Here is a 27041-nt window from a genome sequence, read left to right on the forward strand (position 1 = left end):
CCCCCTTCTCCACATATATACATGTACACTCTGGCACTGAATATCATTTTTACTCCATTTTATTTTATTTCTGATTTCAGCAAGATATGCTACATCAATGCTTGGCAACCCTCACTGGTTTGTATTCACTAATCTTCATTCTTTGATCCATTGAGTCATACATGTTCTGGGTCGAAAGTTGTGTGGTGGAAGATACTTATTATTGATAAAATAGAAGAGAGAAGTTGTAGTTAGGATATAGAACTCCATACTCGTGGATTGTGTATAACTGATGTGTTGGGAAGGAGGAAGATGACCATACTTTCACTTTATTTGCCAAAGTTTATATATATTTGTGTGTGTGTATATATATATATATATATATATATATATATATATGTTGATAGATAGCTATAGATATATATGTACATACACATATATCTTCTTGGTAGTCTCTTGAGTATGAGAAAAATGGTTGTGCAATTTCTTGCTGAACTGCCTGCACAGATGATTTGTTTTATAGTAACAAATGTTTGTGCTGTACATTAGCTTGCTCTCGCCATCAAATTGACATTGCCTGTACATATGCACAATCTGCCAAATGCTAAGATGCCAAAATGATTGCAGGGCAATGTGAAATGAAGTTTTTTGCTCAAGAACACAATGCACCACCTTGTGCAAGAATCAAAGCCATGATCTTGTGATCATGAGTGTAATATGCTAATCACTAGGTTACATACCTTTATACGTGTACTTGGGCACATTGAAAGGATATTTCTAGGGAGATTGTTGAGATGCTAGAATGAAGGTATGTAGATGTGTATTGCATTCAAGAAATAAGCTGGGGGTGGCTTCTACCAGGTTCATCACAGGCAAAGGATGTAAGTATACAATCTGGGTAGGCAATAGTGATGGGATTCATGGTGTGGACATATTTCTTAATGAGAAATGGGTTGATAAGGCAGTCAGAGTAGGCAGAAAGTGTGATAGGATACTTAAGCTTAGGCTAGTTTTGCAAAGTGGAACAACGACTATTATTCTTGCTTATGCTCTTCAACCAGAGCTGTCGGAAAGATCAATCTTATGACACCCTTTTGTAGACTACCTTGTCAACAAATGACATTATGGTGATTATTTCAAGCTACCATGTATTTGAATTGATATATATATATGTGCAGGGTGCAATGGGTAAATTGTTGCCATTTTATACTTTTAATTTCATGCATGCACATTGTTTGTTTTTGGTTTTGTCGACGACACAGTATAGTAGGGTCAACTGGGGACCGTTTGTGAGTAAAACAGTACCGTGATGCAATTTACTCTGCCAGAAATTTAGAAATGACATGCCGTACTGCTTGGCATTTGTGCCAGAAGCTCCAAGACAAACATTTCAGAGTGTTTGGGTGTCAATCTGAGGACAGTGCAGAGGATTTGGAAAGAGTTGGATGAGTCTTATGGTGATTATGAAGGTACGGCAGCTCAGAAAACTCATTCTGATAAACAAACTCCTGAATTTGTTGGTGAGATTCAGGCCATGATTGACAATGACCCCTCCAAATCAGTCAGGTCCTGAGTTTCTTATCGGGCAGGTAGTGCATGAAAACATTCGGTATTCCTCATACAAGATGAGAAAGGACCGATTTTTATCTTAGGCCATCAAGGACAAGAGGAAAGCCCATGCTATAAAGCTTTTGAACAAACTCAAGCATCCCTTCCAACCGAACATGCTTTGGTTTTTCTCAGACGAGAAAAATTTCTGCCAGGATCAGATAGGAACACAGAACAACTGTTGGCTTGCCTTGTCCCCAAAACATGTACTGATACCGATAAAATTCAAACATCCAGTCAACATCATGGTGTTTGGAGTGATCACTAGTGATAGTGATGTTATGCTTCCATTCATCTTCCCACACGACCTCAGACTCAACACAGAGGCCTACATCAAGTGCCTGGAGGAGGTAGTGCTGCCCTGGGTCAAGAGGGTGGATGCTGGAAGACCCTATGTTTGGCAACAGGACTCTGCACCGTGCCTCACAAGCAGGAGAACCCAGTCGTGGCTGTCAGACTTTTTCGACGACCACATCACCCCTAAAATCTGGCCACCTACCTCCCCACACTGCAACTCCCTTGATTATTATGTGTGGGGTGCAGTTGTGTGAGAGACCGACAAAACTCCTTGTAACACCAAAGATGAACTGAAGGCAAGGATTATGGCAGCATTCACCAACTTAAACAAAGAGATCGTCTAGAAGAGTTGCAGGAGATTCCAAAGTCGTCTGGAGACCATGGTTGAAGCCAATAGCAATTTTATTGAATAAATTTACTCTTTAGTATTTCAAGATATTTTTATGTAATTTTGGTAAATGTATCTGTTAAAATGAGACATCAGTGTTATTTTCATTTTTGCGTAATTTAGACAACAATTTATTCATTTCACTCTGCGCGCGCGCACACACACACACACACACACACACATATATATGCTGTCTCCTATCTCTGTGTTCCCCCTTGCCACCCCTTCCTCATCCTTACAGTTGGTACACATTGAATCGTAGGTCTGGTGAAATTATTGAGATGCTGGAATGAAGGCGTGTAGAGATGTGTTGCATCCAAGGAGTAAGGTGGTGTGGGCATATATCTTGCTGAGAAAAGGATTGATAAAGTAATTGAGGTAGTCAGAGTGTGTGATAGAATACTTAAACCTGGACTAGGTTCGCAAAGTGGAACAGCAACTATTATTTCTGCCTATGCTCCTCATCTTGGGCTGCCATTCAAACAAAAGAATCAATTTTATGACACCCTTTTGCAGACTACTGTGTTGACAAAGAACAGTGAGCTTCTCTTTGTGGCTGGTGATTTCAATAGGCATGTTGTGCAGCATCCAGGTGGCTTTCATTGGGTGTATGGAGGCTATGGAGTTGGTTCCCACAGTGAGAAGGTAACTAGGCTGTTGGAGTTCTGTGATGTAAATGACTTTATGATCTGCAATACTAACAACCAGTCACCTTTTCACCTATCATTCTGGTGGCCACACAAGCCAGATTGATTACATTGTCACCAAAAAGCAGGAAAGACAATTGCTTATAAATATAAAGTCACTGAGATGCTTAAAATATCTGGTGAAGTAGGATATGGTCTGGCCACCCGTTTAATTAATTAGGTTGTCCACAAGGGAATCATTCCCAGTGATTGGTGTAGCATTATTATAATCACTTACTACAAAGTTAAAAGTGATGCCTTAGACAGAAATAATTACAGGGATATCATATTGTTGGACCAGCTGATGAAAGAGAATTAGAAAGAGAATTAGCCGAGATGAGATGCATTTTGGTTTTGTGCCTACTGATGCTATCTTCCTGGTGAGGCAACTTGCAGGAGAAGTATTCAGCCAAAAATAAACCTCTGTACTTAGCTTTTGTCATCATAGGGAAAGCTTTTGACAGGGTCCCCTGCTCCCTTATCTGGTGGTCAATGCAGAAGCTAGATAGATGAGTAGTTAGTGAGATTGGTACAAGCCATGTACAGGGATGCTGTCAGTAAGGTGAAAGCAATGAGTATAGCCCCCTCATTTATTATTGCCTCTAGGCCACAACAGATAAATTTAAGACTGGCTGCCCTTGGGAGCTCTTTTATGCTGATGACCTTGTTTTTATTGCTGAACTAGCCGAGTTACCCAGCGTTGCTCAGGATTAAAATGGCATAGTTTTTTATTCTTTTACTTTGAATGTGGCCATGCTGGAGCACTGCCTTTAGTTGAACAGAATGAAAGAAAGAAAGAGGGAGGGAGGGAGAAAAAGAAGGATGGAAGGAAGGAAAGAAGACAGACTAAAAGAGAGGAACTATTACAGAGGATGAGAGAATATATGTAAGCAAAAGAAACAATGAGAAAAGGGAGAGAATCTGTTGAAAACTACAGTTTTTAGAGAAAACCTGTGTAACCCTCCCCCCGGTTTCTTGCTTTACGTGGGAGCTCTGGGCAAAAAATTATAGTGCATGACCATCCTTAGCACATAAGTAATGTGTGTGTAAAGTTTGGTGGAAATTGTTTGAAAACTGCAGAAATGCATACATATTACACACACAGACATCCTTTGTTTTATATATATAGATTACTACCAGGACTTGAGAAGAAATTTCAGGTGTCAAAGCAAGGTTTGGAATCTAAGGGCCTCAGAGTAAATTTTGCAAAGACCAACGTCCTAGTAAGTAGGAAAATAGACAAATCACAGATCCCTTCAGGGAAATGGCTTTGCTTGATATGTTGAATAAGTGTTGATAGAAACTCCATATGGTGTACCCAGTGCAACCTATGGGCACATAAGAGGTGTCACAGGAAGGTTAAAAGAGAAAGTAGTCTTTGTGTGTGACATGTACAGGTACAATAAATACTAAATACTAAGAATGTACGGAAAATGAAGTCCCACAAATGTCTGAAGAGGATCTTTAGCAGTAGTAGATAGTTTCTGTTACCTGGGCAACCAATTTAGCAATGGAGGAGGAATCTCTGAAATTGGAGTTGCTAGAATAAGAACAGGTTGAGTGAAGTTCAGAGAGCTGCTACTTTTGTTGGTATGACAGTGAAACATGGGCTGTGACTACAGAAGACATACAAAAGCTTGAAAGGAATGAAGCTATCATGCTCTGCTGGATGGGTAATGTCAATGTGCATATATGACAGTGTAAATGATTTAAGAGAAAAACTAGTTATGAGGCATCAGATGTAGTGTGCAAGAGATATGATTGTGCTGGTATGGTCATGTGATGCAGAAAGATGAGGACATCTGTATAAAGAAGTGCTGCTCTCTAATAGTGGAGGGAACCTATGAAAGCAGTAGACCCAGGAAAACATGGGATAAAGTGGTGAGAAATGATCTTCAGAGGTTGAGCCTCACAGAAAAGATGACAAGCGACCAAGGCTTCTGGCAATTTGCTGTGCTTGAGAAGTCATGTCGAGCTATGTAAAATCATTGTCATTCATACATACAAGCATTCCTTTATGGCCATATCCAACCCTTTCCCTTGCACATACACACACACAATTCTGTCTTATGGCAAAGCTCCCCCACAAACCATCTCTCCAACAGTCCCACCACCCATGGCAGGCCTCTCCACTCTCCCTCACTTGCATATCTGCACAATCTCCATGCACTTACATATTTACCATAACCACTCCAATTCCTGTCACTATCACCTGCTATCTCTCTCCCCTCGTGCTATTATGGAACATCTTCTCTATCCCCTCTGTATTACTTAAGACAGCTATCTCTGTCCCTCTATCATATTCCAACATCTCATCTGGTACACAACAACTTCTCTTGGTTTCACCTTCTCTCAGCTGAGAAGTCCTTGTTTAACAAGCTACTTGGTGATCCTGCCAGTGTTGGTGCCATGTAAAAAGCACCCATTTTGGTGCCACATAAAAAGCACCTGTGATGGTGCTATATATAAAGCATCCATACTGGCACCTTGTAAAAATCACCCAGTACACTCTGTAGAGTGGTTGACATTAGGAAGGACATCCAACCATATAAAACATGTTGAAACAGAGTTGTAGTCTGGTGCAGTTCTCTGGCTTGCCAGAGCCTGTTAAACCATCCAACTCATGCCAGCATGGAAAACAGACATTAAACGATGATGATGGTTTTGATGATTTTTGCACCATATATAAATATTAGATAATTTATGTATAGGCTCAGGCATGGCTGTGTGGTAAGATGTTTGCTTTCCAACCACATGGTTTCAGCTTCATTCCCATTGTATGGCATCTTAGGTGTTTTCTACTATACTCCCAGACTGACTAGATTTGGTAGAGGGAAACTGAAAGAAGCCCACGCATATGTGTGATTATTTTGTTGAGGGAAACTGAAAGAAGCCCACACGTGTGTGTGTGTCTTTATGTCACTGCTTGACAAGTGGTGTTAGTTTGTTTATGTTTCCATAGTGGTTTGGCAAAAGAGATCGAAAGAATAAGTATCAGGTTTAAAAACAAGTACAGTCGATTTGTTTGACTAAACCCAGCATAACCAAAACAAATAAAAGAAGATAAAAGATACACACATGCACATAAACAAACACACACACACACACATACACATGCTTATGTATCTTCATCATCATTACTTTGCATTTGCTTTCTATGTTGTAGTTATATAACATTTACAGTTTTATATATATATATATATATATATATATATATATATAGGCGTAGAAACTGAATATAAAATGATGATGTTGATATATATGTGTGTATGCACTTCACAATTAGGGAACTGACAAGATTTAAGTAACTAATACTAAAAATAAAAGAAATATCAAAATTATCAATTAGAGTGTAATCTAATATGTAAATTTATTCAAGAATCCTTACACTTATAAATCTGATTCACAAGCCTAAGCTATTTATTAATGGAAAATGAATTTTATGTTGTTATATTTTGGGATGGTCATTATTTTATCGATTTTTTTCTTGCCAAATCGTTACACATCTGTGACCTCTGCAGTGGCTCTTTCCATTCACATGTATCCTACACTGCCTAGTCCATTCTGTCCGTCTATGAATTTTATGTTATTTGGTATAAAAATTGCTGAAAAATCTGTTAGACACATCAAACTCATTTTAAGGCTATCTCAAAGCTATTTCATTTTTAAATATGATTTGAACTTGGAATTAACTGATTTATTAGAATTCTACCTTCAACTTCTGCACATTGGTCAATCTGCATAAAAGTTATCATCATTAATCATTAGTGATATATACCACAAATGACTCATAAATTTATATGTATATTTATATTGCAAAGATATATACTTAAATTCACAGTTTGACGTCATTGTGCATATGTGTACATATACATAATCATATTCCAATAAATTGAAGGAAATGGGTCATATAATACATGTGTTGGGTATCTAAATGTATATACACAATTATATATATATATATATATATACAAACATGCATAGATTGTACACACAGACACATATACAAGTTTTTTTTAATTATATTCTACTTGACTGATATGTGTGTATTGTAATATACATATATATGTATACATATCCCCTTCTAGACAACATGTGTGAAAACATTGGGCTGTGAATGACATCATTGGATTGTTGGATGCATATGTTTTTGTTCTTATGCATTGTCATCTACAAACATCAAATTTAAGAAATTTTTTCCTGGTTCTATTTCTGCAATACTTCCTATGTCCAAGTGTGCTTGAGTGTGTTAAATATGACTTAACACAAATATATTTTATTCAATGCTGCTTTATGTGACTTTATTCATTTAATTCTGGCTTGACCAAGTATCATGTATACCAGCATTTGTGCCATATGCTGTCCTAGGATAAGAATGAATTCATTCTTATCAAGCTGTGAATGACAGATTTCGTGTTCATTGCTGACTAATGTGAAAGAATACAGAAATCTACTTGTAATCATATTCTCTTTTATTCAGATACAGTTTATCTAATATGTCTCCTGTATCTAAATAGCAGGGTGCAATTTGAAGGAGATCTGACAGCAGTTTCCAGCAGGTCAAGAGGCTTGCAGTGTTGTAAGACTTGGTAAAGATTCTGAATCATTGGTTTCTTACATCACAACTTGAAAAACTTCTCACACTCTTACATTTGTTGTGAAAGCACCTATTATTATATGTTCTTTATTTGTACATGTCTAGTTGAAACATACTCATGTTTTTACTATCTCAACCCACCTTGAATACCAGGCAGAGTTTTCTGTAGTAAATGAAAACATTTGACTCATCAATTCTGTCTAATCTCTCTCTCTCTTTCTCTCTCTTTCACACACACACACCTTAAATCATATTGAAGCTCACTTTTCTATACTTGTATGGGTTGGATAGATCCTTTCTAATACAGGACTCACCCTTCTTTGCATTCCTCTTTGTCATCTCCCTTGTTGGGCATAATGCCATGAGATTCATTTTCATCAGCTTTTACAGATTGAAAAAAAAACAAAAAAACTTTGTTTACTTTGTTTTTCCTTGTTTTGCAGTATCAAGTGTATAGTTTGTGACAGCAAGCATGTTTTTGCTCGAGACATTGCTGTTGTTCTCCAGAATATTGACACTAAGGTATGTTTGAGATTCTACATACAAAATTGCATCTTGATTGAATGACTACCATGTCTGACTGCTGTCTTTAAACTCTTACAACTGTCATTACATTTTCCTTTTAATCAAGGTAATTAGTTTCATTCTATTGTAACTGAGAGAAAAAAAGTAATAATACCAGGGAATAATACCAAGGAAAAAAAATTGCTGATTTAACGTCTACTAATTCAGCCATAAAATTTTCAGTCAGAATCCATCAAAGATTGCATGTGAGTATGTTTGTGTGTGTGTGTGTGTGTGTGTGTGTGAGAGAGAGAGAGAGAGAGAGAGAGACTGTGTGTGTGTGTGTGTGTGTGTGTGTGTGTGTGTGTGTGTGTTTGCATGTGTTATTTGTTCTCAGATTTCTCTGAAGAACAGTATTATGATGTCTTTCTTTCCTTTCTTTCTTCCAGCATCCTGTAGCACAAGTAATTTCTGGTTGCTGTGAGGAGTACCATGGAAAATTTGGATGTGGGACTAAAAGTCTTTTATATTTTATTGGTCAGTGGATGCAAATAGGCACAGAGCTATTACATCAGGTAAATAAGACTACTAGTCAATCTTATTATTATTAAGGCAGCAAGCTGGTAGAATCATTAGTATGTTGGGCAAAATGCTTAGCAGCATTTCACCCGTCTTTACTTCTGAGTTCAAATTCTGCTGAGGTCAACTTTGCCTTTCATCCTTTCAGGGTCAGTAAATTAAGTACCAGTGAAACACCAGGGTTGATGTAATCTACTAGTCCCCCCTCCCACTAAATTTCAGGCCTTATGCCTTTAGTAGAAAGGATTATTATTATTATTATTATTATTATTATTATTATTATTATTATTATTATTATTATTATTATTATTATGGAGTGTGAGCGCTGAGCATGCTATCAAAGTGACACTGGAGTACAAATATATGATGTCTAATATACCCATCATGATTACCCATCTGATATGGGTACACCAGGTACATGCATCCCAACCATAAGTGCATGACATGATGATCTAAAATCAAGATATACAGCACATGACCTTGCAGGTGGGGGCCTAGTTAGAATTTTCTTCAGGCCGAGTAGACCATCCCTCTCAAAAGATCCATGAATAAGGGTTGTTTAAGGATGTTGAATGAAACACCCATGTTTCCCGAGGCAAATTATTCAAACCCCAAAGAATTCCTCTCAACACATGGCTATGATGCTCCCCAACTATTTCTGCTCATTATTAGAGATGCACCTATTGCCAGCCACCAAGGGACATGCTCAGTTGGTTAAGGTCAAACGAATGACAATCAAACCTGTGGTGTTGAGCAGAATATTTGCTGTAGCCTATCTTTTACATCAAAACAAAATGTACTTAATAACACTTCCAATCAGTTAAAATGAGAAGCTATGAGAGCCAGTGCCTGGTATTGCATTAGGGTATTTATTGTTGTTGTTGTTGTTGATGTTGCTGTTGCTGCTGCTGCTGCTGCTGCTGCTGTTGCTGTTGTTGTTGTTGCATCCGGTCTTGTTTGTTCTGGTAGATTCTGTGAGAGCAGACAGCAGCCTACTGTCGGAGGTCTCACAGAGTCTCTTTCTGCACATAAGCTTTGGTACTTGGTTGTTAATTATTGTGGGACACATTCAACATCCAAGTACCAATCTCAAAATCCTAGCTATCTCCAGCAGAACAGTTTTTTGGGCTTGCTCTGCTCTCATGTTAATTCCGATTTCTTTGATATATTTTTCAAACTTCGTTGTTGTTGTTGTTGTTGTTGTTGCTATTTTTATTATTATTATTATTATTATTATTATTATTATTATTATTATTATTGAGGTGGTGAGCTGGCAAAACCATTAGCATGCTGGGTGAAATGCTTAGTGGTATTTCGTCTGTCGCCACATTCTGAGTTCAAATTCTGCCGAGGTCAACTTTGCCTTTCATTCTTTCAAAGTCAATAAATTAAGTACTAGTTGAGTACTGAGGTAGATTTAATCGATTTAACCTCTCCCTCCAAATTTCAGGCCTTGTGCCTATAGTAGAAAGGATTATTATTATTGTGTGAGAGAGCAGTGCATGCCATCAAAGTGACACTGGGGTACAAATATATGAAGCCCAGTATACCCATCATGACTACCCGTCTGATAAGGGTACACCAGGCACATGCATCACAACCATATGTACGCGACATGGTGATCTCATATCAAGATAAACAGCGCATGACCTTGCAAGTGGGGCCCAGTTAGAATTTTCTTCAGGTCGAGTAGCCCATCCTGCTCAAAAGGTCCTGAATAAAGGTTGTTTAAGGATGTTGGACGAAACACCCATGTTTCCAAAGCTGACTTATGTAAACCCCAAAGAATACCTCTCAACACATGGCTATGATGCTCCCCCACTACTTCTGCTCATGATCAGAGATGCACATATAGTCAGCCACCAAGGGACATGCTCAACTGGTTAAGTTCAAACAACTGACAAGCAAATCTGTGGTATTGAGCATAATATTTGCTGTAGCCCATCTTTTATTATTATTATTATTATTATTATTATTATTTCCTTTCATTATAATTTTATTTCTGCTTCCTTAGTACCAGGCATCCTCTGGAGGCCAAGAGTAGCAAGGGCACTTTTGTTTTGCTATGCATGCTAAAATTATCACCACACTTATTCCATTTTAGATGAAGAGTGCTTTCCATAGTATATGGGCTGTACCCATTAAAGTTATCTTTTGTAGTTCACGGAGATTGGAGTTACCAAAGAGTTGCTTAATATACTTCTCAGCTCCCTTCTTTATCATTCCCAACCCACCAATTACTACTGGTATTATCATAGTACTAAGCTTCCACATTTTTGTGATTTCAATTTGCAGATCTTTTTAGTGAGAAAGCTTTTCATATTCTTTTCTTGAGACATTTTGATCTTGTTGGACAGACATATCTATTAACAGACAAGTTCCTCTGTTGTAGTCCTTGATCACAATGTCTGGTCGATTGGAGTCAATTTTTCTGTCTGTTTGTATTGGGATGTTCCAAAAGATGGTGATGCCTTCACCATTCACTACATCCTCTGGATGGTACCTGTACCACTTATCATGGGATTTAATTTTGTAGTATTTATAAGCATTCCAGTGGATGTACTGCCCTAGTCTGTCATGTCTTATAAGGTACTCCTTTTCAGTGAGGACTGGGCAGCCAGAAACAACATCATCAATTGTCTCTGTGAATTTTCCTCAAATTCTGCATGAGGAGTCAGATCAATCTTTAAGGACATTTGTTTGGTAGTTTCTGGTAAGTAAGCTTTGATCTTGCACTGCAGTAACAAAACCTACTGTTTCCCCTTTCAGACTTGTCACTTGTAGCCATTGGTATGTTAGATTTTGATCAGTATCTGGTTTGGACAGGTGGTTAAGGTATTTTCCATGCAGGAGTTTGCCTTTTCAGTTGTCTTTGATATTATTCATGCAAGCCTTCTTTACTTTTTGTTTGATGTTTTTTGCATCAGTGATAGGTTTGTCACTATTTGGATCTCATTAGTCTTTCTGATTGTTAATTTCTAAATCAGGAGAAGCAAAGGTAGGTCTGTCAGTATTTGGGTGTCTTTGGTCATTCTTATTAACTTGTAGGCTAAGAGACTTTTTAAATTTCTTGCTAAGCTTTATTATTGAAGCTTGCTTGGAATCTTCATGCCTCACTGCAATTTGTAAGAGCACATCACTTGTTATATTAAGTTATGTTTCAAGGCCTATTATTGCTGATTTGAAGGATTGTTGATTTTGTTGTTGCTATTATTATTATTATTATTATTATTATTATTATTATTCAGTAGTTTTATTTTTATAACGTGCTTTCACTTCACTACCGAGCGCAGCTCTGTGTGCCTTGGGTATGTGCTGTGGTTTGCTGTGATGCTCTTATGGTTACTGTATTGAAAGTGTTTTGCATAGGATGTGTGCAGTGCCCAGTAGTGCAATTTTCTGTATGTTATATATATTTGTAAGTCCTGATGTTTTTGTTATGTATTTGTCTGAATATTTTTTTATTATACCTAAGGCACCTACTATGATAGGAATTGTTTCTGTTTTTAGATTCCACATTCGAGTTACCTCTATTTCCAGGTCTTTGTTGTTGTTGTTGTTGTTATTATTATTATTATTATTATTATTTTAATCTGCATGTTTAAAACAATCATTTGCCAAGACACAACCAGTGCCCTAGGACAGACAAGTCAAGGTTAAGAGGTGTTTAACCCTTTAGCATTTAAACCGGCCATATCCGGCCAAAAGTATTCTGCCTGTTTTATGTTCAAACTGGCCGGATCTGGTCTCTTGCACCAACCCTACAATATTGTTTTAAAAATTAACAGCTACCTCATCAAAATCTCATAGTTACAAGATAATGTATGATTAGTTCAAAACAATGTAGATGAAAAAGCATTAATTTTGGCAGAATAATGCGAACACTAAAGAGTTAACTATACCTGGACGTTTGGGGAGGGCAGTACAGAAATACATTCATATAGTACAACACGAACATTTAAATTGAGAGGGATTTCCTAAGGTTGTGGATGGTACTTATCAACACAATCTTTTGAATTTCTTTGAGATATGGTTCACCTGGGTGTTTCTGACATAGTTTTTTTTTTCATACCTTGGGCACCAACAATTATAGGAACAATTTTTGCTTGAAGATGCCACATCTTTTGTATTTCAATTTCCAGGTCCTTATGAGATATTTTTTTACCAATGGGGACACATATATATATCAGTCTACAAGTATTTTCTTCTCTGTCTCTAATAATTATATCTGGTCAATTAGCCTAGATTGATTTGTCAGTGTTGACTGGAAAATCTGAGATGGTGACATTTTATGGCCCAAGATGGTGTTCATACCAGTTTGCAGGAGTGTTGATTTGGTAATGCTTACATATTTTCCAATGCAAATACTGTCCTACCCTATTGTGGCAATCTTTGTATTTGTTTGGTATTAGTATGACAGCCCAAAACAAGATGGTCTATTGTTTCATCAGTTATGTTGCAGAATCTGTATTTTGGATCAGCACCATTTTTAAGAACATTAGCCTGGTAATTTCTGGTAAACAAGCTTGGGTCTTGTGCTGCCAGTATGGAGCTTTCTGTCTCCTTCTTTCACTCCTGAACTCCTCAGCTACTGATGGGTTGTTGTGTGGTTTACATCAGCATTCTGACTGCAAAGAATATTTTTCCCATGCAGGGACTTCTGGTTCCACTGCTCCTCAATTTATTTCTGTCTCTTCTTTTTGGCAGTCTGATTTGTTTTGTTTGCTTAATAGCAGTACTTTAAGATTCTTCATCTAATTCAGAGTTAATATCAAGTTCTCTTACAAATTTACAAGCTTCCTTGACAATAGAATGCAACTTTTTGTTGCTTTCATGTTCATACACAAACTGCAGTCACTCTATTAGATAAATACTTGTTCATTCCTGTAATGGAGGTTTCATAGCAGAGTTCTAATTGCATCATTCCTCTTCTACCACTGCTTCTAAGTAGGTGCAGACAGTCAACATCTACCTTAGGGTGGTGCATGTTACTTGATGTCAATAATTTTCTTATCTTCCTGTCCATGCATTGGAATTCTATAAGATTTCAGTTAATGTTATTAAAACTGTATAGGATGACTGGAATTGCCAGGGTGTTAATGGCTACAGTTTGATTTTTAGAGTTAAGTTTAGTCTTCAGTACAAGTCTTATTCTCCTATAGTACTCCTTTCTTATTTTTTCCTTCATAGTGGCATAACTTGTACTGTTACCTTCATTTGTACCTAGGTATTTATAGTTTCTTGTTGGTCAAGTTCTTTGATGTTAGTGTCAACATCTAATTTAATGGATTTTGTTTGTCTGAGCTTGCCTCTTACAAAAGTTGCTTTAGCACACTTATTGAGACCAAAATCCATTCTAATGTCATTGCTAGACTCTTTAACATTTGTTAGCAGTCCATTATTACTACCACTACAACTAATACTATAGAGTTCAAATCTCAATACGGTCAACTTTGCCTTTCATCCCTCTGAGGTTGATAAAATACAGTACCAGTCCAGTACAGTGGGTTGAGGGTGTCAATTAACTGTTGGCCTTGTGCCTAAATTAGAAACAATTATTATTGTTATCATCATCATCAGCAGCAGTAGTAGTACTACCACCACCACCACCACCACTATCAAGGCTTCCATAGATACTGTGAGTAGGCAGGAATGTGGAATATCAAACTGAATACTTTATAGTATTGTTCTAAGGTGATGGGGATAAAATATGTACCTGTAATATGGTTCAATAAGCTATATTCCTACAAAATTTGATCTTGTACTATCATCATTATAACATTAATTATGCTCATCACTCAAAGTGATTGAGAATACTATAACAGTGCAATTAAATCAAAAGCAAAAGTACACTTTTACCTTATTTATTTCAATATTTTGGACATACAAAGCCTTATTCAAGAGAAGAGGAGAGTTGGAGCCTGGAATGTCATTCTGACATGCAAGTATTTGGGGATTGGAGGAGTGTTGCAATATGTGTGTAAGTTGGTAGTGTTAACCAATAAACATCATACAATTCCTGTTAGTTGTTGAGAGTGGGTTTTAATTGAGCTTCATTATTAGTTTTGACATAGTTTCTATGGCTGGACACACTTCCTAACACCAACCAATTTACAGTGTGTAATAGTTACATTTTTCATGCCACTGGCACTAGTGAGGTTGCCAAGTAACTTTCAAGACAAAAAAAAGAAAAAAAGCCTTCCTTCTTGACCAAGTGTGGGGCTAGTATTTGAGTGGAGCAGTGGTTTTATGCTAGTATCTTGTGTAGAGAGAGCGGTGGAGGCGCAATGTCCCAGTGGTTAGGGCAGCGGACTCGCGGTCATAGGATCGCAGTTTCGATTCCCAGACCGGGCATTGTGAGTTTTTATTGAGCGAAAACACTTAAAAGCTCCACGAAGCTCCAGCAGGGAATGGTGGCGAACCCTGCTGTACTCTTTCACCACAACTTTCTCTCACTCTTACTTCCTGTTTCTGTTGTGCCTGTAATTCAAAGGGTCAGCCTTGTCACACTGTGTCATGCTGAATATCCCCGAGAACTACGTTAAGGGTACACTTGTCTGTGGAGTGCTCAGCCATTTGCACGTTAATTTCACGAGCAGGCTGTTCCGTTGATTGGATCAAATGGAACCCTCGACGTCGTAAGCGACGGAGTGCCAACAACAACAACTTGTGTAGAGAGAAAGTTCATTGGTGGAAACACTATGTAAATGACGAGTGTATAATTGATGTACAATGTTGAACTTGAAACTTCCAGTGGACAAATCTGATACAGAAAAAGTGTAGCTATAGATGCTCTAAGAGGTGGAACATCTGAGCTCAAGAAAGCTTAATTGTGCTGTGATGGGTATATGGATATATTATTCTTCAAATCTATTTCAAACAGTTAACCAAATATTTTGAAAATGGGAGATAGCTTAGCACACCTGAGCTACATCTGTAAGTAGCCAAAATTGCATGCAACAACACCTCATCATCAACATTGTATTCACTGTTTTTCCATGTTGGAATACTGGATTAGGTTGCCAGGTTCTCTAAACAGAATTTCTCTGTCCTGTATCTATTCATTGAGACTCATTCACTCTGTCTCTCTCACCGCCACTCATCTTTACTGCTATCAATCACTCTCACAAATTACTTCCTCAACTACCACTTTTTCTTGACAGATATCACTCTCACTTCTATTATTCCTTTTTCTAGAATGCTCCCTTCTATTACACTCTCTTTCTACATCACATTGCTATCTGATCAATCTCCTTACATGTATTTGCTCATCACTGTCCTCTCTTCTATTACTACTTCTTTTATAACCCACTCGCTCCTACTACCCTGGTTGTTTCTTGCATCACTTTCTCTTTTATTCAACCCTCAGTCATGATGCCTTGAATGAGAGTATAGAGGACGCTTTAGATTTGTCTGGGTCAAACCAACTTCTCTATTACGAGTGCCATGATAAATGAGTCCAGTACATTCTGTAAAGTGACCATTGAATGAACAGAGTTTGACATAGCATAGGAAGGACCCTTTAGCCTTGTTAAAGTAGTTGGTGTTAGGAAGGACATCCTGCTAGAAACTGAACCCAAAATTGAACATACATGTGACATGTGATTTGCAATCCCTGTAGGAGGGCAGTAATTCCAGATGGGAACTGATTCATACCATGACAACCCATCCAGCCCTTGCCAGTATGAAAAGCAGATGTAAAATGGTGGTGGTGGTGGCAGTGATGATTTTATTCAGATTGAATATATTTGATTCCATCATCTTTAGCTTTTCTCTACTGTATACTAAGCTTTCTTTTTCCTTTGGATCAAATATTCAGTAGCCTACCCATGCTCAAGCTGTTGCCATCAACCATCAGCACAGTATTCTAAGTAACTCTAGCTGTTGTTTATTGTATGTGTGGGTGTGTAGGAGAGAGGAACGCACTCACTCTCAAGCATGTATGCTTATGTTTCTGTATATCTTCTCTGAGTAATACTCCACATCTGTATTGTATTTTTTTCTCCAACAGGGCATCTCAATATACTTAATCACATCAGCATTAAGGAGCACCATAGAAAACTGTATTCAATATGTAGATACCTTGACATATTCTGTCGACAAGTTTTTGGAACCATCAAGCCACGGAACTCCATTTGCTAGAAGTTCACAAATTGACCGGCCTGAAAATTCGTCCAACCTTCCAAATGTACTTCAGCCAACTACTAATTTTTCACTTCTGTCTCCAAACGAGCATACATCTGATGTCAGCTGGTTTTTTCAAGATACAGCTACAAAGTCTGTCCTAGAGAGTTTGGAAGATCCTACAGAATTGAACAACTCAGATCCTGAATTTCATGAACATTTGAATAAAATAAATTTAGAGAACAACCTTATAACTTCTGATAAACCTGAGAAGAAAGTATTTTCTCCTAATGATGATGATGATGATGATGATTTTTCCCATTGCTTTGATCAAATTTCATCTTTTGGAGATGTAACCAAACATAGAATTAAAGAAACACAATTCTTTACAAAAAATTCAGCTGTATATTCACCAATTCCATCAAACAGTAATAACTGTTCAACTAGTCATACTACCACAGTAAGTTCTGCTGGAGAAAATTGGTTAGAAAACTATGTAGAGGACTATATAAATTCCAAGCTTCAAAAATCTAGAATTCCTGAGTCATTTCCTCATCTTACTTTCAGTCAACACCTTAATCCCTTAAGCAGTGGCAAAATCTGTTCTGTAAATTATTATGATTCTGCTACTAATGCAGTCAATACTAAATTGTGTGATGAATTTAAGGAAATATTAATTTTAGATGAAAGTGAAAAAAATTCCTCTCTTTCAAGACTTCAAAATCTTAATGATACTAACTTCACTGATATTTGGCAAAAAGTTAAAGGTTTGGTTCAAGCATTTTGCCATGGGGCACATACAGAAATTGAAGATTTTGTGATAGAGGCACTAAAATATCAGAACAAACATTTATCTTACCAAGAAAAAGACATTCGGTATGTTAAATTTTGTGGTTGTGATTATTTAATCTTTTTATCCATCATTACTGTAAATTGTTAACTTTTTTATTAATTTATCTCATGTTTTATTATTGTTGTAGACTTGATGTGAAAAGACTTCATACTTGCTGTATTCAAGGTCCTACCATCAAGCAATCTGAATTTGTTCCGGGAATAGTTTTACCTTTGCAGCAAGAAACATTTTGTATTGAGCAAGATAAAACATACACTGTACTTGTAAGAAATAATTCTGCTTTCTTTTACATTGCTATTTAAAAGTAAGATTACATATATTTTTCCCATGTGACTATAGACGGATGACTGCAAGAGTAACGATGCTATAGCTGTTCAGCTCCAGGCCAGCCCTGAAGAAGCAGATGATCAAGGCATCCCAACCATGATAAGCTTGTTTCTTTTTTCATCATCATCTGGTCAGGTGATTTGTTTAGACCAGTGTACCTATTCCATGACAGACATCCCGATCGAACGATACTGCATAAATGTTGGACTTGGTTTTTCAACCACATTGGTCTTTCATCAGCAGAAATATCTCATCTGTACATGCCGCAACTTCAGATGATAGCAGTAGTTCACTAACTGAACTGGTTGATCATGGCTATTGTTCAATATATCCTTCCTCTTTTAAAATAGTAGGGGTGTGATCTGAAATGTTGCAGGTGTGACCTTCAGACTAAATGGCAATCTATTATATTCATATTGTTTTCTGTGAGTATTCACTGTTAGAAACTTCAAGCACTCCTCATCTACTTTAATTTGCAGATACACATCAGACAGATCCAGTTTTGAAAATAATTTGCCACCATTTAATTTTGCAAAAATATCCTCCAGAATAGGCAGTGGATAGTGGCACATTTTTAGACAGTCATTCAGACCAGTAGAAAAATTGGCATACATCTTGATTTTTTTTTTTTTTTTTAATACACACAGTTGGTGCTGCCCACTTAGAATAATCTACTTTTTGAATAATTCCCATCTTCTCTAGTCTGTCTAATTCTTCCTCTACCTGCTTTAGTGTAGCAAATGGTACCTTTCTATTAGGTTTGAATACAGGTACGACATTTTCCTTTATTTGAAAACAGGCCTCAGTCTTAGAACACAGACCTAATATATCCGACAGCATTTCAGGAAACAAGTTTTTAAATTTCTTCTTCAATTCAGCTGCTGAGTTATTTCCACTGGTGGGAAATTTTATTTTTTTACAGAACAGACTTATGGGGAGGGCTCATAGTCCAAACAACTCCAACCAGTCCATACTAAACAGATTAGTTGCGTTGTTTACCACGGAAACTTTTGCTCTACAGGTTATATATATATATATATCATTATCATCATCATCGTTTAACGTCCGCTTTCCATGCTAGCATGGGTTGGACGATTTGACTGAGGACTGGTGAAACCAGATGGCAACACCAGGCTCCAATCTAATTTGGCAGAGTTTCTACAGCTGGATGCCCTTCCTAACGCCAACCACTCAGAGTGTAGTGGGTGCTTTTACGTGTCACCCGCACGAAGGCCAGTCAGGCAGTACTGGCAATGGCCACGCTTGAAATGGTGTCTTTTATGTGCCACCCGCACAAGAGCCAGTCCAGGGGCACTGGCAACGGTCTCGCTCGAAAATCTTTTTTCTTGTGAAAATGTGAGGGAAAATAACCAGTGTTTTCCACATATTAATGATTGTCAGTCAAGATATATATATATATATATATATATATATATATATATATATATATGTGTGTGTGTATACATCATAGGCACAGGAATGGCTGTGTGGTAAGTAACTTGCTTACCAACCTCATGGTTCTGAGTTCAGTCCCACCTTGGGCAAGTGATTTCTACTATAGCTTCGGGCTGACCAAGGCCTTGTGAGTGGATTTGGTAGACGGAAACTGAAAGAAGCCCGTTGTATTTATATGTATGTGTGTGTGTGCATATGTGTGTCAGTATTTGGCCCCCCTACAATTGCTTGACAACTGATGTTGGTGTGTTTACATCCCCGTAACCTAGCAGTTTGGTAGAAGTGACTGATAGAATAAGTACTAGGCTTACAAAGAATAAGACCCTGGGTCGATTTGTTTGACTAAGGGTGGTGCTCCAGCATGGCTGCAGTCAAATGACTGAAACAAAAGAATATATATATATAAGATCTTATAGTTTGCTTGAAGCATTGTATATGGAATATAATGTTGAAAGATTTAAAAGGCCAAACAATGCAAATAGATTTTAAGATGAGGTAACGTAAGTTACCTGGTAATCTTTGGTCTTATATGTATCCAATATTTCAGGACATACAAGCCCCTTCTTCAGGGTTAAAAAGGAACTGTCCTTGGTAAAATGTTTTTTGTTGGAGATAAATTAATTCTATGATTATATTTGAATTTTCAAGCGTTTCTCTTCTCCGTGAATGTTAGTAACGTTAATTATTAACTTATCGCTCCACAAATCAATTTTCATCGCCTCTTTTCTAATATGTAGCAAATATGCCTGTGTGTGTATGTCATGTTATGTATTGCGTACCTAGCTCCAATCTATTATTTATTTATGGGTTTAATTTATAGATAATCAAATCAAAGCTCCCTTAATTCTTAAGTTGCCTAGATTTCTATCATTGGCTTCAATAGTAACTTTAATTTGTTTGTTCGTATTTTTACATTTATCAATGTGTTTTTTAGTAACTATTGGATTTTAGACACTATTGGATTTTACTCACAAGGTATTGGAATCTTATATGTATACCATTCAGCCTAAATAATGGATCTACAAATGCAATATCCCTGCATATCTCACATCTATTTTTACTTCACTCTCTACTTCGTATCTTATCTAAATTAACTATTGCTTAACCATTTACTCACACCATCTCCGATGAAGGGATATAATAAATATCCTGGAAACAGCTGTAAGGTTTTCTATTTATAAATGTTCTAAAATTTTCACAGTCTTGGTTTTTTTTATCTTATTATGAAAAAATTTTTTTTACATAATATATATATGTGTGTGTGTATGTATATATATATATATATTTTTATATATATATACATACATAATATATGTATATATATATATATACATAATATATATATATATATAAAAATTAAAATTCAATAATAGGACGAATTCTTTTACAAGAATTTATCAAGTAATATATAGTAATGCCCTTATATAAATATAAATATATATATATATATATATAAATATAAATATATGTACATGGTTGGCACTCTGTCGGTTACGACGACAAGGGTTCCAGTTGATCTGATCAACAGAACAGCCTGCTCGTGAAATTAACGTGCGAGTCGCTGAGCACTCCATAGACACATGCACCCTTAATGTAGTTCTCGGGGAGATTCAGCGTGACACAGATTGTGACAATGCTGGCCCTTTGAAATACAGGTACAACAGAAATAGGAAGAAAGAGTGAGAGTAAGTTGTGGTGAAAGAGTACAGCAGGGTTCGCCACTATCCCCTGCAGGGCCTCGTGGAGCTTTAGGTGTTTTCACTCAATAAACACTCACAATGCCCGCTCTGGGAATTGAAACCACGATCCTACGACCACGAGTCCGTTGCCCTAACCACTGGGCCATTGCGCCTCCACATATGTACATATACATAGTATATATATTATATACATAATATATATGTTTATATATGTGTAACTCTCTGAGTGGTTGGCGTTAGGAAGGGCATCCAGCTGTAGAAACTCTGCCAAATCAGACTGGAGCCTGGTGTTGCCATCCGGTTTCACCAGTCCTCAATCAAATCGTCCAACCCATGCTAGCATGGAAAGCGGACGTTAAACGATGATGATGATGTGTAAATATATATATATATATATATATATATATATATATATATATATATATATATATATACACACACACACACTCACACAAAGTGGTTTGTATGATTGTGTAGAGAAGAATATATTACTCAAAGTGACATTTATATTAGACTCAGTCAAACTTATCCTGGAAAACAACACTTTTTTCTTCAACGGAAAGAACTACATCCAAATTAAAGGCATGGCCATGGGAATGAGGTTTGCTTCTGTTTACGCGAACTCGGTGATGGGATACTTAGAACAAAAACTCTACCAGGAAATAGAGGAGAGATACAGCACTGAATTTAGGAAGTATATTGAACAGGCATGGAAGAGATACCTCAACAAATGCTTCGTAATCTGGACAAACTCTCAAAACTCTGTGGAAGAATTGAATATACTCCTGAACAACCTACACTCATCCATCCAATTTACAAAAGAGATGAGCAGTACCAAATTACCATTCCTAGATATAATGGTAATTAAAAAGAACACCACCATTACCACAGATATATATTATAAACACACAGATACACATCCATACCTGAATTTTAAATTATGCCATCCACTGCATACAAAACATAACACCCCATACTGCTTAGCCAGAAGAATCTGTACCATTGTAGAAGATTTGAAGATCAGGAATCAGCACCTGATGGAACTGAAAGAATATCTGCTCAAACAAAAATACCCATCACTGCTTATAGAAAATGGTATTCAGTGGGCTATGAAAATACCCACACAACAACTGAGGTCAACACAAAGAAGAGAAAAACCAGAACAAATCATACCATTGATAGTGACACACAATCCATGCCAACAGAACATCTTCAATATCACTAAAGCAAACCTACCAATCATTGCTCAAAGTAAGGAGTTAAGAGATATCATTACAGACCAAACTATAACTCTCAGTAAAAGACAGCCTAAAAGCTTGGAAAAGTTATTAACAAAGGCAAGGTTTGACCTTAGCATCAAAGACCAACTATTCACTATGTCTAAATGCTATGATAGCTGATACAGTACATGCCAATTAGTTCATACTGGCCCATATATGAACACAAAAACAGGGAAATTATTCACAAACACAAATATGAACTGCAAAAGCAGAAATTTAATCTACTGCATCAAATGCCCAAATTGTGAAGAACTGTATGCCAGACAGGCAATGCACTATTAGAATGCTCATGTGTGCACTGACAACAAATTAAAAATCAAGAAGTCCGCCAAATACCACTGAGTAACCATCTAGCAGCATGTGGCCGGAAAATATTTATAATATTTCCCTTTCATAAACGATACAATCCAAATGAAATCGAGAGAAAACTGAGAGAAAAGGACTTTATTAATAAATTCAAACTCAAGCTTAATAAACAATGGAAAAAGTATTTAATGTTTAAAAGTCTTATCCCCATATCTAAAAAATGAAAAAGTACTGCTGTCATCATTTCTAAAAATAAACATTGAAAAATGGTATGGTATCATTTCTAAAAATAACCAAGCAACTACTACTACTTCTATCCATAGGAATGTGTATAAAGGACAAAATTTAAACAGTCAACCACAGTTGAAATCAATGAACACAACTGTCACCGCTACCATATGAGCCTGAAGATTGCATAAATGCAAGAAAGTATACTAGTTCAATAAGAACGAACATTTAATATTTCATTTGTTCTATAAGAATAGACAATTAATACTTCATTTCATTTCTTTTTACTATATTATTTTATATCTTATATTAACATTATAAGATTATAAATAAAATGTGAAAGCAGAGTTGGAAGTCCTTTGAGTAATGTATATATAGATATAATATAGTATATATATATATATATATATATATATATATATATATATATATATATATATATATATATATATACATAATATATATAAATATACATACATAATATATATAGATATGTACTCTTTTACTTGTTTCAGTCATTTGACTGTGGCTGGAGCACCGCCTTTATTCGAGCAGATCGACCCCAGGACTTGTTCTTTGTAAGCCTAGTACTTATTCTATCGGTCTCTTTTGCTGAACCGCTAAGTTATGGGGACATAAACACACCAGCATCGGTTGTCAAGCGATGTTGGTGGGGACAAACACAGACGCACAAACATATACACACATATATATACATATAGATATGACGGGCGTCTTTCAGTTTCCATCTACCAAATCCACTCACAAGGCATTGGTCGGCCTGAGCAGACACTTGCCCAAAGTGCCACGCAGTGGGACTGAACCCGGAACCATGTGGTTTGTAAGCAAGCTACTTACCACAGCCACTCCTATGCCTACTATGTATGTGTTTATATATATATATATATATATATACATACATCATATATGTATATGTATATATACATAATAGGTATTGCAAATTTTAGAGGTAATACTTGATAATTGTAAGCACCTGTATATGCAAGATAGTGGCCGAAGTGAGAGAATAAGTTAAAACAGAACACAAAGGATTCCGCAGTACACGTGTTTCAAGCTTTATACACAAACAGTCGTTGCATCATTATATGAGTATATAATTGATAGACAGGATGGTATAAAGCTATCTTCAGCCGCAAATATATTCTGTCCCAAGATTATATCACAAAGAAGCAATCCCAAAGAAAAAAGAAAAAGAGGGAAACAGGTGAGAGAAAAAGGGAATGTCCACTTGGTATTATCCATTGTAATATGGTTATCCTTTAAATTGATACATTTATATAAAAGTTCATCGGTATTCAGAAATCTGTCCATCTTGTACCACAATTCAGGGTAGAGTGAGTGATAAATAAATATAACTAGCGTATATGAGATAGAAGGAGAGGATCAAAAAAGAAAGAAGTTGGAGGTTAAAACAATATAAAATAAGAGATAAGATACACAAATAATAATACAAAAATGATAGAAGTTAAATCGGTGGCGGGGGGGGGGGGGGTAATATAAGAAAAAATACGGATAATAAAGTAAGATGCATATAAAAGATTTAGTAGGGTTGGAATAAGGTATTTTATATTCTATTTTTTTATCCAATTTCCTTTTTTCCTTATTACCCTTATATACATATATGTATATAATATATATATACATACATATACATATATATATATATATATATATATATATATATATATATATACCTATATATATATGTGTGTGTGTGCATATATAAAATATACATATATATATATTTATATATGTATATATAATATAATAATAATATTAGGGACAAAATCCAAAATTACAAGTAAAAACTCAATTAAAAGCAATTTATAAAAAATTAAAATTAAATTGAGCTTTATAGATTAAAATATATATAAATGTATATATAATATATATAAATGTATATATAATATATATATATATGTATGTATGTATATATAAATATATATATATGTATGTATGTATGTATATATAATATATATGTATGTATATATATATATATAATGAGGACATTCATAAAATCATGAATCTGAAGTTTCAATCACATTATTTTACTGTTGACATTGGAATTGAACTTACAGCTGTTAGCAATACTAGAAATGTGCAGAAACTATTTTCCTTTGCATTCTTTAAATTTTCTGTAGGCTGTGATGCATAACCAGCCATTTAAATCAAACTGTTCTAACATTTTTTTGTGTATCACTATTCCCAAATGTAAAATGTGAATCTTATAGAATATTGTTAATTTCTAAATATTTCAGCCAGTTAACTGGTTCTTACATTTATTGTTGGAAGCTGTCATAAATTAAAGTAACCTGGATTTCATATTAGTGTTAACTAAAAAACTGTACTCAGTGTATAGCGTGTACGTTACCATCTTTTAAATTCATCCAAATAAATGTCATTTGGCTCATTCTGCACCTGAGCAAGTTTCCTGGCTTTTCTATTTGACATTCAAGAACCATAAGTTTCTGTAATTTCTTCATGTGCTTTACTAAGCAGTTTAAATTATAATTCGAGCAACCCTACCATGCTGGTCATCAAAAAACTCAATTCATGAACGTTGATGATTCTAATACTTTTTTTCAGTCTCTCATACGTTGCTCTTTCTTAACTAGATTTTGGAGTATCATAGCTCATTCTTCCAAGATATTTCCAAATAAGATTGCCATATTGCCTTTACAGGTCTGTAAGAGGAAACAGCTCATCTCACACTGAAAACAGTTAATTTTCAACTGTTGACTGTGAAACTCATCTTAATGAGACCAATGTTATAAGGAATAAAATTTATTACGAAATATCTGAAAATGATTGAAGCCTGCAATTTCACTTACTGTATCATCTACACAAAGTTCCAGGCTCTTTCACAACTGTTGTGTGATCCATGGACTTTAAATTTTTATTATGAGAACTGAATATATTGTAAGAAATTGAGAAGTAGGTCTTATGTTGTACTCCTACATACTCCTTCCTTCTATTTCCTTCACTGATTCAAATTGTTCCTAATAAAGTAGATTTATTGGCTCTTTTCTTTCTTTTCTGGAAGCTTCTTAATGGAGATGTTAGCTACAACAACCATCATGTTGGTTACAAGAAGCTTGCAGAAGTCAAAGAAGAATGTTTGTATGAAGAGTTCATCTCTAAAGCAGCATCCAAGAAAGACAGATGGCTGGAACAAGTGGAGTGGCTCATCAAGAAAGTAAGCAGATATGTTTCTCTTCTAATAGATTACTTTATACAAGGCTGCTGCTTTTATTTATAGGGTACCTCACAAAAGGCGATAAACAGATTACATGTGAGAAGTGGTCCTCCAACTTGTCTTGGAGGTTAGTAACTCTGAATGGAACTGACTTGAATTGTGACACACTTTCTTACACATGCCACCATGAAAAACAGACATCATCATCATTAAACATCCGTTTTCTATGCTGGCCAGACTCCAGTTGTCTCTTGTGGCAAGGTTTCTATGGCTAGATACCCTTCCTAATGTCAACCACTTCATATAAAATGATTTTTATTGTTTTCTATTAAGTTTGGTTTCACTGAGAATGTGGGTGTTCTGTTAGAACAAAATATACTGCAGTAGATACTATGAGAGTAACTCTCATATTGGCTTTTGATGTAAGATGCACTCTTGTTTTTATTGCTAGCGGGAGATAAATCCCCTCCGTTTCCAGTGCTGGTATTAATACTGCCTCTGTCGTTAATATATAATTTTTAAGAAGCTTACTTGCTAATCACAACACCACCACCTGTCCTGGCACTGTTGTTCTTTCTATCACTGGTGAAGAGATGAGTTGCTGCTATCTCTAGTTTTTTTGGTTTCTCTGTTTATATTAGCTAGTTCTTCACAACACCAATTATTATTTGATCCTAGTTTTACAATGATCAAAAGTATTCCTGTTGTGTTCATCCAGTTTTTTGTTGTTTTTTGTTTTAGACACAGTGTATCTAATTATCAAATGTCCTTTCTTTAAGACAGTACAGCATTTTCAAGAGAAATAAGCTGTTATTTTTACCAAGTTGAGTAACCGTATGGTGATTCCTTCATTGACTCATAACAGTTATTTTGTCTTTAAATAAATTCTGTCAAACAAATAAAAGTAACAAGG

General features: G+C 36.0%; 2 protein-coding genes across 8 annotated transcripts in view; both read left to right on the forward strand.

Moving 5' to 3' along the window:
* LOC106879447 (chaperonin-containing T-complex member BBS12) overlaps positions 1-27041 on the forward strand; it is a 52127-nt gene that overhangs the window by 17283 nt on the left and 7803 nt on the right. For 5 of the 7 annotated variants that reach the window (XM_014929002.3, XM_014929003.3, XM_089338229.1 and 2 more), the window contains exons 2-7: positions 81-117; positions 7999-8077; positions 8509-8634; positions 16650-17638; positions 17743-17878; positions 25976-26128. In XM_014929002.3, the coding sequence (XP_014784488.1) occupies positions 81-117; positions 7999-8077; positions 8509-8634; positions 16650-17638; positions 17743-17878; positions 25976-26128 (1520 nt within the window). The remainder of the gene's footprint in view (positions 1-80; positions 118-7998; positions 8078-8508; positions 8635-16649; positions 17639-17742; positions 17879-25975; positions 26129-27041) is intronic. The other 2 variants (XM_052975218.2, XM_089338231.1) reach the window with 1 other exon arrangement.
* On the forward strand, positions 21647-22560 carry LOC149131630 (uncharacterized). Its single transcript, XM_089338232.1, has one exon. The coding sequence runs from the start codon at positions 21682-21684 to the stop codon at positions 22495-22497; it is 816 nt and encodes a 271-aa protein (XP_089194358.1). The 5' UTR covers positions 21647-21681; the 3' UTR covers positions 22498-22560.

The sequence above is a fragment of the Octopus bimaculoides genome, chromosome 20, assembly GCF_046866305.1.
Source record: "Octopus bimaculoides isolate indiv1 chromosome 20, ASM4686630v1, whole genome shotgun sequence".
NCBI lineage: Eukaryota > Metazoa > Mollusca > Cephalopoda > Octopoda > Octopodidae > Octopus > Octopus bimaculoides.